We start from the raw sequence: 18,347 nt of genomic DNA on the forward strand, positions 1-18,347 counted from the left end.
TTGAGCGCAGGGCTTGGGCCTAGTGGTTTTTTTCCTGGGGGGGTGGGGAAGGCTCCCCCTCATAACAGCAGGCTCCCCATATTCATTTTAAGCCGTGTGTGTGTCTGAGGGGGGGGGTGTGCTCTCCTTGCAGGGGGGGGAAAGGCGGAGGGGGGAGGGTCTGTGTGTCTGTGGACGGGAGGGGGGTGGAATAAGCTATTTTTATATAATTTATATTTTTTATTTAAATAGAGAAAAGTGTGTGCGTCTGTATATATAGACACACACTTGGTGTTGGGGTTTTGTGGGGTGGAGTTCGGTTGCCTGTCCTTTAGAGAAGGCAAATCGACTGATAGGAGTTCTGTTAATTGACTCCTCTGGCAATTCAGGGCCCCTCTTCCCCAGTTTCTTACCCAGTTTTTATTAGTGACAGTCCGTTAATCCCCATTCGCAACTCTTTCTTTCTTTTTTTTTGGGGGGGGTGACATTTATTTCCCCCCACCCCGTTCTTAAAAGAGGGAGATTGGGGAAGAAGTTGTAGGAAACTCTTAGGTGACAGCCAGTGACCCTTCTTGAGGAAAGATCCTTCTCCCCCACCCTAATTTTTAAGTTGAATCCCATGAGGAATTGAACCCCCTTTTCTGTTGGGGAGGAGTGATCCTGAGTTGAAAGGATACTTGCCTCTTTTTTTTGTGTGGACGGGTTAGCGATTCCTCCTGCTAGAAATTGTGACGGGGAATTAAGTCAAAGAGTATTACATTAAGCAGAGGTGTCTCCCTTAATCGACTTCTCTCTTCCCCCTCCCCTTTTCCCCCAATTTAGAAACTCTTCTGAGAAGGGAAGACCCTTACCTCTTCTTCCCTTGTGGTGGTGTTATTTTTTCGCTTCTGTTGCCCCTTCTGTTAGGGTCAGATTTTCTCTTCCTCACCCCACTTGCCTTTGCAGAGAGCTATCACCCTTTAAGTAGCCCTCATTAGTTGCCACCGTTTGGGGGAAATTGTTATAGCTGCCTCCCAATCCCAATTGGCACTTGTTTTTCTTTTAGCGCCTAAGTTGTCTCTGGCTGAGAAGGGACCAGCTACTTTCTGTCCCTTAACATTTTTTCCCTTCTGGGTTGAATGCATGGGAGACGAGGCATCTCCCATACTACAGATTTCCCTTCCACCCCTTCTCCTGTAGAGAGAGGAGGCTCCACATAAGGACTCCCTAATTTTGTGGGTGCCAATCTTGTCAAGAGGAAGATACTTGGGGATTATTGAAGCTCTTCAAAAGAAAGAGGATTTGGGAGGAAAGGGTCTACTTTCTCCCCCCCCCCAAGTTAATATTCTCCCCACTTGTTTGACAGGCATCTTGGTCTCTTGTGGGAACGGTACAATTACCTGTCAAGGGAAAATCTCCCAATTCCTTTTTTTTTCCTTTTCCCAACTCATGTGCCAAGGATATCTTTCCCTTGACTCCCTGGGCTTGTGAACATCACATTGCATTTCCTTATTTAGATCGGAAGGCCACATAAACAGAACGGGGGGTGTGTGTGTGTGTGTCTGTTCAGAAAGGGACTTAATTACTCTCAGCAAGATCGGTCAGGAGTCTGGCACTAATGGGATCAATCTGTTCTGAGTGATGCCTTCAAAAGCCTGGTGTTGCTGCAGAATAGCTTGAAGGTAGAGGGGTGCCCCAAAGCAGAATGATTAGAGGCTTCCCCTCTTTTTTCAAGACAGTTGCTTAAGCTGGATGAATTGTGTAAGCTTAAACTTGCGTCAGGAGAGCTTGCTCAAGCACCATCCCCTCCTCTCTCTCTTTTTTTTTGTGGGTGCTTAGTTCTGGGAGACTTGAATAGGGTTTGAGCTGCCTGCCTGCCTGCCTGCCTACCTACCTTAATACCTGAAGCAGTGGGGTGACACATCATGTGTCAGGTAGACCCCAAGTGGTTGAAGGATGCCCCTGGTAGAACCTACTAGACACGGAAGGCCTCAATCCTTTGTCAAGGGCGGAAGAGAAGCAGTTGAAATCAGTATTGAAAATTCCTTTAAAAAGACTTGGTTCCAGCTTCCGAACGGCTGAGAGGACTCTCATCGGAGGTCGTACCTGGGTGGCGAGAGTGGTCAAAGCCGAGGGGTGGGTTTGGGCTCCTTGATTCTTCACCTCACAGTTTGGAAACAGGAGCTGCCATGCCTTGTTAGCGATGGAACACCCTCCGAGAGACTAGCTTTCTGTTTCCAAACGCAGGAAGTATTCTTGAAGATGACTTAGGTCCTCAAGGAAGGGGGGGAAATACCTTGGACTTCCTCAGGAGAACATTACCTGATGTGAAAGACTTGGAGCAGCAAAAACGAGATATTTTTTTTTAAAGAGAAGTTAAAGCTGACTGTAAATCAACTTTGTTGCTTTCCCCCATCCACATTGCTTAAGAAAAGCTCTATAAGTATTGGAACGAGGTGCTGGATCTCTGTAGGGCCCTCGTGGGCCTGAGAGAAAAGTTCTCATAGGCTTTTATTTTTCATTTGTAAGTTAAAACGTTTGTACAATCTTTTTGGGAATTCTCGATTTACCTCCGCTGAACATCCTCCTTCCCCACCCCAAAAAAGTTGGGAGTAAAAAGGGAGCATCCGATACACCAGGAAAGTGGATTTTTAAACCTTTGGCGTGCGCACACACTTGTCGTCGTGGAACGCAAACAGGCTTGGGTCATTTCGATTCGCGATGGAGGACTCCCAGCAGCTGGGGATGTTTGTCGAAAGCGAACTGATCTCGGTGGGCATGGATACTTTCATCCACCGCATAGACTCTACGGAAGTGATCTACCAGCCCCGCCGGAAAAGGGCGAAGCTCATAGGCAAGTACCTGATGGGGGACCTGCTTGGGGAAGGATCCTACGGCAAAGTCAAGGAGATGCTGGACTCCGAAACCCTCTGTAGGAGAGCTGTCAAGATCCTGAAGAAGAAGAAGCTGCGGAGGATCCCCAATGGGGAGGCCAATGTTAAAAAGTGAGTGTTGGGGGTTTTTTGGGGGGGTGGGAGAGGGTTTGGGGGTGAGGGTAGGCCCATACCTACAAAAATTGAGCGTAGTTGTGTCTTTGTAGCACGCTACTGCAGAATAAGGTAAAGGACCCTGGACGGTTAAGTCCAGTCAAAGGGGACTGGGGTTGCAACGCTCCTCTCGCTTTCAGGCCGAGGGAGCCGGGGTTGGTCCACAGACAGCTTTCCAGGTCATGTGACCAGCAGGACTAAACCGCTTCTGGCACAGGGGGACACCGTGACGGAAACCAGAGCGCACGGAAATGCCAGGGACGCGGGTGGCTTCTGTAGTGTAAACTGCCGAGCCTCTTGGGCTTGCCGATCGGAAGGTTGGCAGTTTGAATCCCCGCAACAGAGTGAGCTCCCGTTGCTCTGTCACAGCTCCTGCCAACCTTGCAGTTCGAAAGCACGCCAGTGCAAGTAGATAAATAGGTACCTCTCCGGCGGGAAGGTAAACGGCATTTCTGTGTGCTCTGGTTTCCGTCACGGTGTTCCATTGCACCAGAAGCGGTTTAGTCCTGCTGGCCACGTGACTTGGAAAGCTGTCTGTTGACAAATGCCAGCTCCCTCGGCCTGAAAGCGAGGTGAGCGCCACAACCCCATAGTCCCCTTGGACTTTCCATGGGTCCTTTATCTTTACTGCAGAATTCATTCCCACAAGACATAGTGATGGCTGCCAACTTGAATGTCTTTGAAAGAGGATTAGACAAATTGGAGGAGGATGCTGCTGCGATGGGTTTTGTCCAGTAGCTGTGTTTTGCCTTCTCCATCGGAGGGAATTTTCCATTGCTGGAACTCAGAAGTGGGGAGAGTTGCTCTCGCACTCAGGTCGTGCTTATGGGCTTCCTATGGGGCCGTCTGCTTGGCCAATGTGAGAAGGCGATGCCGGTCTCGATGCCCCCCCCCCCCGGCCTGATCTAGCAGGAAGGCTGTTATGTTCTTATTACAGCAAGCGCTGGGAACCTCTGGCCTAGGAGGATACATGCTGCCCTCTGCGTAATTGCAAAGAAGTGGGAGAAGTGGGTGTGGAAAGGCAGGAAGGGATGGGTGCACACATTAGGCCAGGCGTGGCCAAACATGGCCCTCCAGCTGTTTTGGGACTACAATTCCCATCATCCCTGACCACTGGTCCTGTTAGCTATGGATGATGGGAGTTGTAGTCCCAAAACAGCTGGAGGGCCAGGTTTGGCCGTGCCTGCATAAGCCCCAGCCCCCTCTCTCTCTCACTGCTGGCTCTGACCTACAGCGGATTGGCATTTCCCCTGGGGTTATGTGGCCTTCGAAGGGGAAATGGTTTGTACGTCTGAAAAATGCATGGTAAAAACAGCCATCTGTTGGTGTTTCTGTCATAAAAGTTGGAGCTCCAAGACTGACTATGGGGGTCCCACAGGACAGCCATCGGAGGCAAGGAGGTTGGGGCAATTTGCAAATATTGTGGTCTGCCACTGGCTGGCTCAACTCCCATGTTCAGATGTGTACTTGCTGGTTGGTGATTGTTGTTTCCTCAGGCAGGAGGAGCAGTTATGTATTCCCTCTCAGGGTGCCTTGGGCAACAGCCTGGGCAGAAACAGTTAGGTGGGCCCTTCTCCTGCACCCTCTCCCCTTGTGAGCCTCTCTAGGTTTCTTTTGGTGCCTTGTCTGGGCCAGGGAAGTCTTGCAAGGGCATCTCCCCGCCAGTGTCTCCCCAGCTTCACTCTCCGGCACCTTTCAGTGGTGGGGTGCACTTGAGCGAATCGCCTTCCAGGGAATAACCAGAAATGGCAGAAAGAAACGAGAGCTGGAATATAGATTGAAGCTCGACAAACCCACTGGCTTGCAAGCGATAGAAAATGCAACCGCCTCCTCTGGAGGCATCTTGCGTGGTTGGATATTGTCGTGCTTGTGGGTTGTTCAAAGTGGTCTCCTGGGCAACAGTTTCTCCCCAGTAGTATTGGGCCGGTATCCTCAAGAACAAGGGTGATTAACTTGGGTGCCCTCCAGATGTTTCTGGGACTACAACTCCCAGTCAGTGGTTGGACATGATGGGAGTTGTATTCCAGCAGCTTCTGGAGGGCCAAAGAGTGCCTCTTCCCTTTGTGCAGTATCTGCTTCTGTAATTGGCCAGGCAGCATGAACCCTCTAGATTGGCTGTGCAGGTGTAAACTCCAGCAGCGCCTCCTCTTGCTTTGCTGGCTGTGGTTTCCTTCCTTTGCCCAGGTCCTTAGCTCCCAACAACTTAGGTAAAGGGACCCCTGACCATTAGGTCCAGTCGTGACTGACTGGGGTTGCGGCGCTCATCTCGCTTTACTGGCCAAGGGAGCCGGTGTACAGCTTCCGGGTCATGTGGCCAGCAGGACTAAACCGCTTCTGGCGAACCAGAGCAGCGCATGGAAACGCCGTTTACCTTCCCGCCGGAGCGGTACCTATTTATCTACTTGCACTTTGAGGTGCTTTTGAACTGCTAGGTTGGCAGGAGCAGGGACTGAGCAACAAGAGCTCACGCCGTTGCGGGGATTCGAACCTCCGACCTTCCGATCAGCAAGTCCTAGGCTCTGTGGTTTAACCCACAGCGCCACCCCGCGTCCCTCCCAACCACTTACATCTGAGCTGAGTGAGCAGCTGCTGCAGCTCTGGGTTTAGGGATCGGCTGCCTGGGACTCTAGACTAGCCCTGACAGGCCCCTGTCCTCCGAATCCAGGAAATGCAACCAGGATAACCTCAGTTGTGCAGGCTGAGTTGTGGAACGCCTTCCCCACAGAGTTGCACCTGCCACCTTCACTGAACAGCTTTTAGCAAAGACTGATGGGGCACCTCTTTACCCTGGCCTTTGACACCTCAGGTGTCCTTTTCCAGGATGCACCCTATGCTTGTACCTGTAGCCTGTTCTGCCTGTGTTTCACACTGGTTTTTAAATTGTTGTAACCTGCCCTGGGACCTGCTGGCGAACAAGCCCTGCCGTGTCCTTGCCAGCCTAGGAAAACAGCGCAGTGCTGTTGAGGCTTGCCTGGGCCGAGCCCTTTGCAGCCAGTAGAGGCAACCCATGTTTCCTCAGGCGCCTGTGGCCCTTCAGACGTTGCTGGCAATGTTAGAAACTCAGGTGTGTAAGCTAGTTGCCAAATGGCACCTTAAACCTGGGTTACGGTCGCCACAGTGGAATGTCTAGGCACCTTCCTTTTCTATTTTGCTGTGGAATCTATTTTTTATTATTCATTTCAATAACACTTTATATTTTGAAGAACAACCTCACAAACATGTTAAGAGATTAAATAAAAAATCCAGACTAAAAGAAATGCAAGCCTCAAGGAAAACATTTCAGATACTTCTGAAAGTGACATTTTTTTCTTTTCACATATAGTAGAAACTTCGGGTTGGGAAAGCAACAAACCCGGAAGTATTTTGGGGGGGTTTCGCCGCTCGCGCATGCACAGAAACACGCGCCGCGCACATGCGCAAAACAGGCACCTCCGGTTGTGGAAACCTCGGGATCCGACCAGAGCTCCGGAATGGATCCCGTCCGTAACCGGAGGTACCACTGTATTTATTTGCCTACTTAATTTATAGAGCTGCCCTATAGCAGAATGACTCTAGGAAGCCATTGGGGTGTAGTGCTTAGATTGTTGGATCGGGACCTGGGAGATCAGGGTTCAAATCCCCACTCCGTCAGGAATCTCACGCAGTGACCTTGGAGCCAGTCACAGCCTCTTAACTTACCTTACAGGGTCGGCATAGGAATTAACAGAGGGGGTTGGTAAACAGTGTACTTTTTGTGACCTTTTGGACTACAATTCCCATCATCCACGACCTCTGGCCTTGATAGCTAGGGATGATGGGAGTTGTAGTACAAAAGCGGGTAGAGACGCAAGTTTAGAAAACCCTGGTGTAGACAGCACTGAACTAGACGGAGCAACTGGTCTGACTCGGTATAAGATAAGACAGTTCCCTGCATTTCTGTGTCAGTTCTGCAGTCAAATATTATTGGGGGAGTCTAATCCAGCTAGTATCTCCCCCCTCACCCTGGGCTGGTGCATCCTCCCCTGCTTGCCTTCACTTTCCTTCCTCCATGTGCCCCCACAGTTCTCCCAGGCCTTTTAAATGTGAGGGTCCACCTTATCAATAAAGGTAAAGGGTCCTTAGTTCCCAACAACTTAGGTAAAGGGACCCCTGACCATTAGGTCCAGTCGTGACCGACTCTGGGGTTGCGGCACTCATCTCGCTTTATTGGCCAAGGGAGCCGGTGTACAGCTTCCGGGTCATGTGGCCAGCAGGACTAAGCCGCTTCTGGCGAACCAGAGCAGCGCACAGAAACGCCGTTTACCTTCCCGCCGGAGTGGTACCTATTTATCTACTTGCACTTTGAGGTGCTTTTGAACTGCTAGGTTGGCAGGAGCAGGGACCGAGCAACGGGAGCTCACCCCATCATTGCGGGGATTCGAACCTCCGACCTTCTGATCGGCAAGTCCTAGGCTCTGTGACTTAACCTTATCAATAGCCCACCCCCAAAAAACAACCCAGGTAATACTGAAAATACTGCCACAGTGCCAACCCCGGACTCCCAAAACAAGCTGGTTCCCTCTTTAAAAGCCAGCATCCACACAGCTTGTTCCGACATCTGCTGAGCGTCAGCCCCGTGGGGTTTTTCTGCCTCTTTAGGCAATCTTGGATAAACGCCTGGATGGAGACATGCGCCTCCCTTGTCCATTGCCTGGCTCATGGGGGGGGGGCTGTGAGTGCTGCCGCCAGTGAATCAGCTTCGCTCTATTATTGCTTCTTTGGACAGGCCTTCAGAACCAGGTTTTCTTTTCACTTCTGGAAAAACGAGATCTGCCAGAGAGAGAGAGAGGAAGAATCGAAACTACCCCCAAAAAGCAGCTTATCCGCATCACCCTTTGAGGTTCCATCTGTGCAGGAGGCTGAGAAGGCGGTTCTGTGCCGACCTGGGGCCTTCCTGATGTTTCGGCCGAAGCTCTCATCACATCAGCCCCTCTGCGCTGATGGGAATCGAACTCCAAGCATGCTGTGGTCCTCCATCGCAGCCCCTCTCTGTTCCTCTTTTCTCTCGCCTCTCTTTGCAAGTGCTATTTACTCAGAATGTCCCTCTGTGCAAATGCAGTTTAAAAGTTTAAAAGGAAGGAGAGACAGGTTGCCATTTCATCACATCCTGGGGCTGTATCTCCCTCCCAGGCAAGTTTAGTTCCAGGGATCTCTCTTCTTCACATGAAACAGGCCAAAAGCATTAGGGATGATATGCAGGTTTTCACACATGCCTTACATGTGGTTTTATATTCTGATTTTATCCTGCCCTGAGACATGCAGGGATAGGGTGGTCGTACGTCTAATCTCCCGGTCATAGCTTCAATTTCTTTTGAGATTTTGCAAAAGAAAAAGCTGGACAAATTTGGGCAAAACAAATTGTGTACAGATTTTCACTTTTTGAAATATGGCAACCCTAGTATAGGGTGGTATGTATAGCGGTACCTTGGTTTATGAAGTTAATCCGTTCCGGAAGTCCGTTCTTAAACCAAAGCGTTCTGCATAAAGTTTTGTATTAAATGTTCATTGCTTGACAGAGCTGACACCATTGTTTACACCACTTTTTGCTATGTACTCTTCATATTTTTAGAACAAAAATGCAACCGATGATAGTGTGGGAAAGTCACCGAGGTCAGAGTAGTTAGGCTCAAGACATTCACTGATGATTTACTGGTGATTGCTTTTCTACATAAAAAGGCAACCATAATTTTAAGTCATAGACATTAGGCTAGCAGAAAAAAATTGAAGCAAACTTCATCTCTATTCAAGGAGCATGCAGAGAATAGCTTATATACCTGTGTTTCCAACACTAGTGTAAAAGTTGGAGTTAGCTGGCAATGGAATGCAAAAGGTACACTCTGTGGCAGTGCAGTTAGAGCATAAATAGAGGCAAAACGGCCCTTTGCAACAGCAGTCATAGGTAATAATGCATCCTGAGTAGTATTGCTAAGTAAATTAACCTTCATAGCAAGGCAGAAAGCCATTGTCTTTTTTCTGACACAAATGGGGGAAAACAGAGGTTTTGATTCAGCACCCTTACGCCAAAGTTCTCTTGTTCTCAGGCTGATGCCTTCAGATAAGATCAGGAACAGAGTGACCTGGTGGACTGAAATGTTCGTGTTCTGGTTTCTGGATAATGTGCCATTTCTGATGTCAGATTACTGTGCATAGTTCTCCTTTTGTGGATCCTGCACCCTGTCTCCACTGCCTCCAGCGTTCTGGATATGCCAGCTTAAATACAGAAGAGCTTCACCCTAGCTGTTGACAATGAAAGTCTCCATTATCCCTTTCTAGGGACGCGAGTGGTGCTGTGGCCTAAGCCACTAAGCCTCTTGGGCTTGCCGATTGGAAAGTTGGCGGTTCGAATCCGTGCAACACTGGCGAGCTCCCGTTGCTCTGTCCCTGCTCCTGCCAACCTAGCAGTTCGAAAGCACGCCAGTGCAAGTAGATAAATAGGTACTGCTGCGGCAGGAAGGTAAATGGCATTTCTGTGCGCTGCTCTGGTTCGCCAGAAGCGCTTTAGTCCTGCTGGCCACATGACCCGGAAAGCTGTCTGTGGACAAACGCCGGCTCCCTTGGCCTGAAAGCGAGATGAGCACTGCAGCCCCATAGTCACCTTTAACTGGACATAAATGTCCAGGGTCGTTTATCCTCTTCTGGGTAATTCTAGAGCCCACAGCTAGCTTTGGCAAAGCTTCAAGGCCTAGAAATACAGGGTGAGTCCTTTAAAAAAGGCGCCGTGGATACAGAGTCTGCATGTTCCAGGGGGCCTCTTTTAAAAGACTCACCCTGTATAAGTTGCGTGTGTTAAGTTTCACAACAGAGAATGGAAACGCCTGCAAGGTTAAAGTCCCCGTTTTGTTTTCGTGTGTTGTGTTCTTTCTGAGCTGTGTGCTTTGCAAGTACCCTCCTCCATAACTCTTCTCTTTTTTTGCCTTGCTCAGTCGGTGGAGCGTGAGACTCGTTAATTTCAGGGTCGTGGGTTCAAGCCGCATCAGGCAAAAGATCCCTTCATTGCAGGGGCTTTGGACTACATGACCCTTAGGGTCCCTTCCAACTCTGCAACGCTGTGATTTTGTGATTCTGCCTGCTCCCTTGCCAGGGCTTACATGACTAAGCCTGGCAGGCAGCTTCCCCAACAATTGCCTCCAGGCTTTTGCCCGTGAAGTCAGTGCCTCCGTTTAAGACTCTGCCGCTTGTTATTTATTAATTTGTGACATCACCTTCCACGTATATCGTCCCAGGGAGATTTGCCGGCACATCTTTAAAAACAGCAGAAATAAAGTTGCAGGCGGTGCAAGGAGAACCAGGTATAATAATAATAAATAATAAATTTTATTTATATCCCGCCCTCCCCAGCCGAAGCCGGGCTCAGAGCGGCTAACAACAATAAAATAAAACATTCTAAAATCATTTCATTATAAAATTAGTTCCAATCAAATTAATGGCAACCATTGAGCTAGAGGTTCTGTGAGGATTGCCAAAGGAGGGTCAGGCTGTGCCCTGGCAAAGGCCTGGTGGAACAGCTCCGTCTTGCAGGACCTGCGGAAAGATGTCAAGTCCCGCAGGGCCCTGGTCTCTTGTGACAGAGCGTTCCACCAGATCGGAGCCACAGTCGAAAAAGCCCTGTCTCTGGTTGAGGCCAGCCTAACCGCTCTGTGGCCTGGGACCTTCAAGATGTTTTTGTTTGAAGTTCCTCTGTGGGACATACCAGGAGAGGCGGTCCTGTAGGTACGAGGGTCCTAGGCTGTATAGGTCTTTGAAGGTTAAAACCAGCACCTTAAACCTGATCCTATACTCCACCGGGAGCCAGTGCAGCTGGTATAGCACCGGGTGAATGTGAGTTTAATAGTGACACAGCATGAACTTTGCAGGGGGTTGGACTAGATGACACATTTTGCCCGTTTCTGACTATACAATTCCGCGATTCCAACACCTGAAATGGGAGTGCTTGTCAGCCAGCTGGAAAAGCTTCTCAACGTAAAGAAACAAAAACAAAACAGCTTTAGGAAATTGCGGACAAGCAAGTAGTCCCTGCCCTTCCTTGACAGGGGTTAAGCCGCGGGCAACTGGAGTGGCTGTTCCTTCCAAAGGTTGTTGAACGAAAATTCCCATCACCCCTGACCTTTGACCCAGCTGGCTCCTGGGGCTGATGGGAGTTGGAGTTTGAGATGACCTGGAGGGCAGCGTGCCTTCTACCCCTGTAAGCAGAATGCAGAGTTCCCAGTGAAGGTGGAAGAACTGATGAGAGTCCCTTGCTAAGTTTAGGCCCCTGCATCTGTTGCGGCCCATCTTGCGGCGCTGTAAGCAACAGCTGTGGCCTTTGCTCCGTTGCGAAAAGCTCTTCCTGGACATCCACTGCCTTTCCAGTTCCTTTTTAGCTCTGGTGCGCCTAGTTCCTCTGAGGTCGGGCTTTGCAGCTCAGCGTAGGGCAGGCTTTCGTTCTTTCCGTTCCCCTTCTCTTTCCCCTGCTCGCGTCCACCCCAGTCAAACTTGCCCAAGACCAGCTTGAAGGCAGCACTGGAATTACTGTATTTTTCGCTCTATAGGACGCACCGGACCATAGGAGGGGGAAGAACAGGGGAAAATTTTTTTTTTCTTGTTCTCCCCCTCAAAAACAAGGTTCGTTGAAGAGCAGGTCGGGGAACAGCGCAAAGGCTGGCCTTGCCGTTGCCCCCCAAGCTTGTGGTGCTGGCGGTGGGGGGAAGAGCTGCTTTCCCCCACTGCCAGCCTCAAAGATCCCTGAAGCCTTTGGAGCGCAGCTTCGGGGACAGTCTTTCAAGCCTCCGCGGAGGCTTTGCGCAGCCATCCCGAAGCTAGAACAGCTTCGGGCTGCAGGCTGCTATCCGCAAGCCTTTGGAGCCCGGCGGGAACTCCTGCCGGATTCCGCAGGCTTGTGGAGAGCTGCCCGAAGCCCGGGGTGCGCCGCGCTCCCCGGACTTCGGGCTGCAGGCATCTGTCCGCAAGCCTGTGGAGCCCAGCGGGAGTCCCCGCCGGGCTCCGCAGGCTTGCGGATAGTTCCTGAAGCCTGCATTTGCTCCATAGGACGCACACACTTTCCCCCTTCATTTTTGGAGGTGGAAAAGTGCGTCCTATAGAGCGAAAAATACGGTAGTTGGCATCCGTCTGCCTCGGGAGACAATGGAGGAGTTCGCCAAGCTGTTGGAAGGTGGCAGCGCCTCCTGTGGCTTTAGAAACTGATGCCGGATAGGACTGTTTTGTTGCAGCCGGGGCAGACAAAGGCGTCCGGTTGTGCTGCTGCAGCTGCACAAGGGCGTTTCTTCTCTCTGCACTTTTCCCGGGGGTCATTCCTCCTCTGGCCACCGCTGTGGATGTACAAACGGACTCCTATCTCCAGGCACTGTGGTCTTCTGCAAGGGGTTCCTCCACGGCAAGGTTGGCATTGCCAGCCTTAATGCCACGTTTGCATACCAGTGGGCCTGGGGCCGGAAGTCAGCTCCCCATAGCATAGAGCATGTCCTTGGGGGATCCTGCCATCTTCCATTCTGTGGATGTGACGTCGCTGAGACAGGAGTGGGAACGTATGGGGAATGTGGGCTCAGGAGAACACATCTTTGTTTGGAATTCTGTCCTGACATGTTGTTGCTGCTTAGTTGTGTCCGACTCTTCGTGACCCCATGGACCAGAGCACGCCAGGCCCTCCTGTCTTCCACTGCCTCCCCCAGTTTGGTCAAACTCATGCTGGTAGCTTCGAGAACACTGTCCCACCATCTCGTCCTCTGTCGTCCCCTTCTCCTTGTGCCCTCCATCTTTCCCAACATCAGGGTCTTTTCCAGGGAGTCGTCTCTTCTCATGAGGTGGCCAAAGTCTTGGAGCCTCAGCTTCAGGATCTGTCCTTCCAGTGAGCACTCAGGGCTGATTTCCTTCAGAATGGAGAGGTTGGATCTTCTTGCAGTCCATGGGACTCTCAAGAGTCTCCTCCAGCACCACAATTCAAAAGCATCCATTCTTCGGCAACCAGCCTTCTTGATGGTCCAGCTCTCACTTCCATACATCACTACTGGGAAAACCATAGCTTTAACTATACGGACCTTTGTCGGCAAGGGGATGTCTCTGCTTTTTAAGATGCTGTCTAGGTTTGTCATCGCTTTTCTCCCAAGAAGCAGGCGCCTTTTAATTTCGTGACTGCTGTCACCATAAGATACCCCAAATCTTCCTGACGCAGCACATGCGGAAGGCCTTGAGGCATCTCTCCTGGTGGGTGTAAGTTGCCCATGACTCACTTCCATAAAGCAGCGTGCTCAACAGACAAGCCTGGTAGACCTTCATCTCGGTATTGGATGTTAGCAGTTAAGAATATTGAAAGGGTCTGGCTCATAGCTGTCAGCCTTCCCCTTTTTTGCAGGAAATTCCCTTACTCCAGCGCTATTTCCCGCTGCTATCCTGGATTGTTAGATATCCCGTAGACTGTCCCTGGGATAGGTGAGGCTGCTGATCCCTTATTTTCAAATCTGAAAGTTGACAGCTATGGTCCGGCTACTGGATCAGGCCAGGAGGGTGGAGCTAGCATCTACTCTAGCATCCTGTTCTTACAGTAGCCTGTGCAAACCTCACAAGCAGGACCAGAGTGCAAAAGCACAGTGTTCATGTGCAATTCACAGCAGCTTCCTCCTTCGAATTGGTCTCATTTCCATTTAAAGCCTTCAGAGTCATTGGCCCTCACTGCCTCGCATGGCAATGTCATTATTTGACCATGTGCTCTGTGAGGGAGGAGTTACCGTATTTTTCGCTCTATAGGACGCACCAGACCACAAGACGCACCTAGTTTTTGGAGGAGGAAAACAAGAAAAAATATATTCTGATTCTCAGAAGCCAGAACAGCAAGAGGGATCGCTGTGCAGTGAAAGCAGCAATCCCTCTTGCTGTTCTGGCTTCTGGGATAGCTGCGCAGCCTGCATTCGCTCCATAAGACGCACACACATTTCCCCTTACTTTTTAGGAGGGAAAAAGTGAGTCTTATAGAGCAAAAAATACGGTACTTTTGCCTGTCCAGCTTCCTTGGGTGTCGCAGAGTATTAGGAGAGAGGCTTATTTGTTTTCTATTTTCTAAAGTGCTTAATATATATATATATTTAATGTCTTAAGCTGTGTGCAAATAGCCGTTACGTTCCAAAGCATAAAGCACAGCAGTGCAGAATTCCTGTTTTGGGGGTCATTGCCATATGGTATTCTGTTTCTATCCTAGGTCCCCTTTTACCCTGTGCATTTTAAACAGTGTCTTGTCGCTTTAAACAATCGTGGGAGCTGTGGTTTGTTAAAGATGATGAGCATTGTTAGCATACCCCTATCCACCTCACGGAGCTACAATTTCCAAAGTGGTTTAGCAGTCAGTCCTGCTTCCCAGGGAGCTCTTGGGAATGTGGATGTGTGTGTGTGTGTGTGTTTACAGTGGCCCAGCCTTAATGGCTCTCCCATGGCGAACAAGTTCTCCTCCAGGCAGCTGTTAAGGAAACTTTTGCAATCTGGAAAGGGTTCCCACCCCCCACCCCCATCGTTCCTGGGATAGCTCAGTCCGGTAGAGCACAAGACTCTTAATTTCAAGGTTGTGGGTTTGAGCCCCACATGGGGCAGAAGTTTCCTGCGTTGCAGGAGGCTGAACTAGATGGCGCTTGTGGTCCCTTCCAACTCTACAGTTCTGTGATTTTGCAGGATGGTTATCAGTAATGAGATAATATACGGGTGTGGAAATTCTCCCGGGGGTGTGGAAATTTCTGTGGGCTCATTTGCACGGCCTACCATATTGGTTTTAGTTGGTTACTCAAGATGGATTGGGTTTAAGAACAACAACAGATTTGCTGGATAGGTGCCCTTAACTGGCCCACAAGGATTTTGTTTTTTAAGTGATGTACCATAGTACATAGGATGCGGGTGGCGCTGTGGTCTAAACCACAGAGCCTAGGGCTTGCCGATCAGAAGGTCGGCAGTTCGAATCCCCACAACGGAGTGAGTTCCCGTTGCTCTGTCCCAGCTCCTGCCAACCTAGCAGTTCGAAAGCACGTCAAAGTGCAAGTAGATAAATATGTACCCCTCTGGTGGGAAGATAAACAGCGTTTCCGTGAGCTGCTCTGGTTCGCCAGAAGCGGCTTAGTCGTGCTGGCCACATGACCCGGAAGCTGTACGCTGGCTCCCTCGGCCAGTAAAGCGAGATGAGCGCCGCAACCCCAGAGTCGTCCGCGACTGGACCTAATGGTCGGGGGTCCCTTTACCTTTTTACCATAGTGGAATTGGCCATACACAGATCATTGAATTGTAGAGCTGGAAGAGACACCAAGGGTCATCTAGTCCAACCCTCTGATAGTCCCAGATTCAAGCCCTGACCTCTCCAGGTCAGGCTAGGGGAGACCCCCTGCTTGAGCCACCCCCTGCCCTGTTTCACACCCTCCTAGGGTGGTTTTGCGTAGAAATGGGTCCTTGAACTTGCTTCCTTGGACGGATGGCATGTGTGTAGCAACTAGCCTTCTGTACAAAGGTAAACATCACCTTGCTCCGCCCACTTTTGCCCCTGGCCACTCTCTCTGCCACTCTGTGGCCTCTGGGAGGAAATGTGGCCCTCAGAGTGAAAAGAGTTAACTGCTTTGAGTTCCTCTACTCTGCCGTTCAATAGAGCAGCGCACCTGAATTAATGGCTGCGGACAAACGTCCCTCTCTTGGAGAAGCTGCTCGATGGCGCCAGGGGAGGTTTATTTTTCTCTTTTCCCCTCCTCTCTCCCCTACTGCCGCTGCTTTTCGCTTGCTGATTTGGCCATCTGGCTGCCTTTGGCTACGGTCCAGATTCCGACATCCTGCCTTGTCATGGTGACGGTAAACAGAGGGGGAGATCCTTGCGTGAACCTGTCGGGGACTTCTTGTCCTTTTAAAGAACTCGTTGCTAGGGCAAGGCTGGCCGGAACTTTGAAGCTGGGCCGAAGAGGAAGTCCTAAGGAAAAGGGTCTGGGAGGTAGACAGCCCGTGGGGAAGCTTTGGCTCAGCCTTAACCCACCTGGGGCTCTACAGATGTTTCAGCAGGGATGTGATTTTTGGATGCAATGGGTGCTACAAAGCCAGTGTTAGAAACTCGTGTGTGTGTGTGTACATACACATACATACACACAGTGGTGGTGGTGTTTAGTCGTTTAGTTGTGCCCGATCAGCCTTCTTTATCAGTCGTTTAGTCGTGACCCCCTGGACCAGAGCACGCCAGGCCCTCCTGTCTTCCACTGCCTCCTGCAGTTCGGTCAAACTCATGCTGGTAGGTTCGAGAACACTGTCCCACCATCTCGTTCTCTGTCGTCCCCTTCTCCTTGTGCCTCCATCTTTCCCAACATCAGGGTCTTTCCCAGGGAGTCTTCTCTTCTCATGAGGTGGCCAAAGTCTTGGAGCCTCAGCTTCAGGATCTGTCCTTCCAGTGAGCACTCAGGGCTGATTTCCTTCCAAATGGAGAGGTTTGATCTTCTTGCAGTCCATGGGACTCTCAAGAGTCTCCTCCAGCACCAGAATTCAAAAGCATCCATTCTTCAGCCATCAGCCTTCTTGATGGTCCAGCTCTCACTTCCATACATCACTACTGGGAAAACCAGAGCTTTTACTATATGGGTCACCAAAACAAAATGTCTAGGCGCTTTTGTTTTTATTTGTTTTTATTATTATTATTAATTTCATTTCTATGCCACTTTTTATTTGAAGGGGGGGGAAATCTCAGAGTGGTTTACAACATATTCAAGCATCAAATAAAACAATCCAGAAAAAAACAAATACAAGCTTTAAGGAAAATATTTCAGACAATTGGCTTTCCCCCTATTTATTTATTTACCTACTTAATTGCCCCATCAAAGAAGTACAGCCGTACCTCAAAAGTAGAATGGAATCCGTTCCGGAAGTCCATTCGACGTCAAAAACGTTCGGGAACCAAGGTGTGGCTTCTGATTGTCTGCGGGAAGCTCCTGCAGCCAATCGGAAGCTGTGGCGGACATTTGGGTTCCGAAGAACGTTCGCAAACCGGAACAATCACTTCCAGGTTTGCGGCATTTGGGAGCCAAAATGTTCGTCTTGCGAGACGTTCGACTTCCGAGGTACGACTGTACTCTGGGAAAGCAGGGGGTGTAGTGGCAGGACTTGGGAGAGTTCCAAATCCTTTGAAAGCTTTGCTCTGCCACAAGCCACTAAGCTACAGCCCTTCTCCAAAGGGATGCAGGCCAGACTCTCTCTGTGTGTGTTATTTTCCCCTGGTGTGTTTGTGTGTGTGGCTTGGCTCGCTTGCACAAGTTACCGTATTTTTCGTCCCATAGGACGCACCAGCCCATAGGCCGCACCTAGTTTTTTTGGGGGGAAATAAAGGAAACATTTTTTTTCCTTTATTCCCCCCCCCCCAAAAAAAACACCAGGTCGGGGAATCCAAACCAGGTCGGGGAATAGCAGGATGGTGGTGCTACGCCTCCCCGCTGTCCCCCGAGCTTGTGGGGCTGCCTGATGTCTGCTTCAGCGCTCCCCGCGCTCCGTGCAGCAGGCTGCTATCCACAGCCTAGGGAGCCCTGCGGGAGTTCACGGAGGGCTCCCCAGGCTGCGGATATCTGCCCGGCACGAGGGGCACTCTGCTTCAGGGCACGCCGGGCAGCAGGCTGCTATCAGCGGGCTCCCAAGGCTTGCTGATAGCTTCCTGAAGCCTGGAGAGTGAGAGGGGTCGGTGCGCACCGACCCCTCTCGCTCTCCAAGCTTCAGCGAAAGTCTGTATTCGCCCCATAGGACGCACACAGATTTCCCCTTCATTTTTGGAGGGGGAAAAGTGCGTCCTATAGGGCGAAAAATACGGTACCTTGTACCGGACACCCTTGATGCACTTTTTCCCTGCAGCGTGTGGCTGCCTCCTGCCAGTGGCACTTTGCCTGGCAGGGTGAATGGATGATTCCGGCCCCTGCAGGGGCTAGCACAGGGGTCAGCAACCTTTTTCAGCCATGGGCCAGTCCACCGTCCCTCAGACCATGTTGTGGGTCGGACTATATTTTGAAGGGGGGGAAATGAACAAATTCCTATGACCCCCAAATAACCCAGAGATGCATTTTAAATACAGTGGTACCTCTGGTTGCATACGCTTCAGGTTACAGACTCCGCTAACCCAGAAATAGTACCTCGGGTTAAGAACTTTGCTCCAGGATGAGAACAGAAACCGTGCTCTGGCGACACGGCAAGCAGCAGGAGACCCCATTAGCTAAAGTGGTGCTTCAGGTTAAGAACAGTTTCAGGTTAAGAACGGACCTCCGGAACGAGTTAAGTACTTAACCCGAGGTACCACTGTAAAAGGACACATTCTAGTCATGTGAAAACACCAGGCAGGCCCCACAAATAACCCAG

The 18,347-nt window shown here is 50.4% G+C and overlaps 1 protein-coding gene across 3 annotated transcripts in view; it reads left to right on the forward strand.

The window, feature by feature from the left end:
- The first annotated feature begins 388 nt into the window (after window positions 1-388).
- The window catches only part of STK11 (serine/threonine kinase 11), a 58,983-nt gene continuing 41,024 nt past the window's right edge, over window positions 389-18,347 (forward strand). For all 3 annotated transcript variants that reach the window (XM_053372782.1, XM_053372784.1, XM_053372785.1), the window contains exon 1: window positions 389-2,963. In XM_053372782.1, the coding sequence (XP_053228757.1) occupies window positions 2,680-2,963 (284 nt within the window). In that variant the 5' untranslated portion in view covers window positions 389-2,679. The remainder of the gene's footprint in view (window positions 2,964-18,347) is intronic.

The sequence above is a fragment of the Podarcis raffonei genome, chromosome 18, assembly GCF_027172205.1.
Source record: "Podarcis raffonei isolate rPodRaf1 chromosome 18, rPodRaf1.pri, whole genome shotgun sequence".
Taxonomy (NCBI): Eukaryota; Metazoa; Chordata; class Lepidosauria; order Squamata; family Lacertidae; genus Podarcis; species Podarcis raffonei.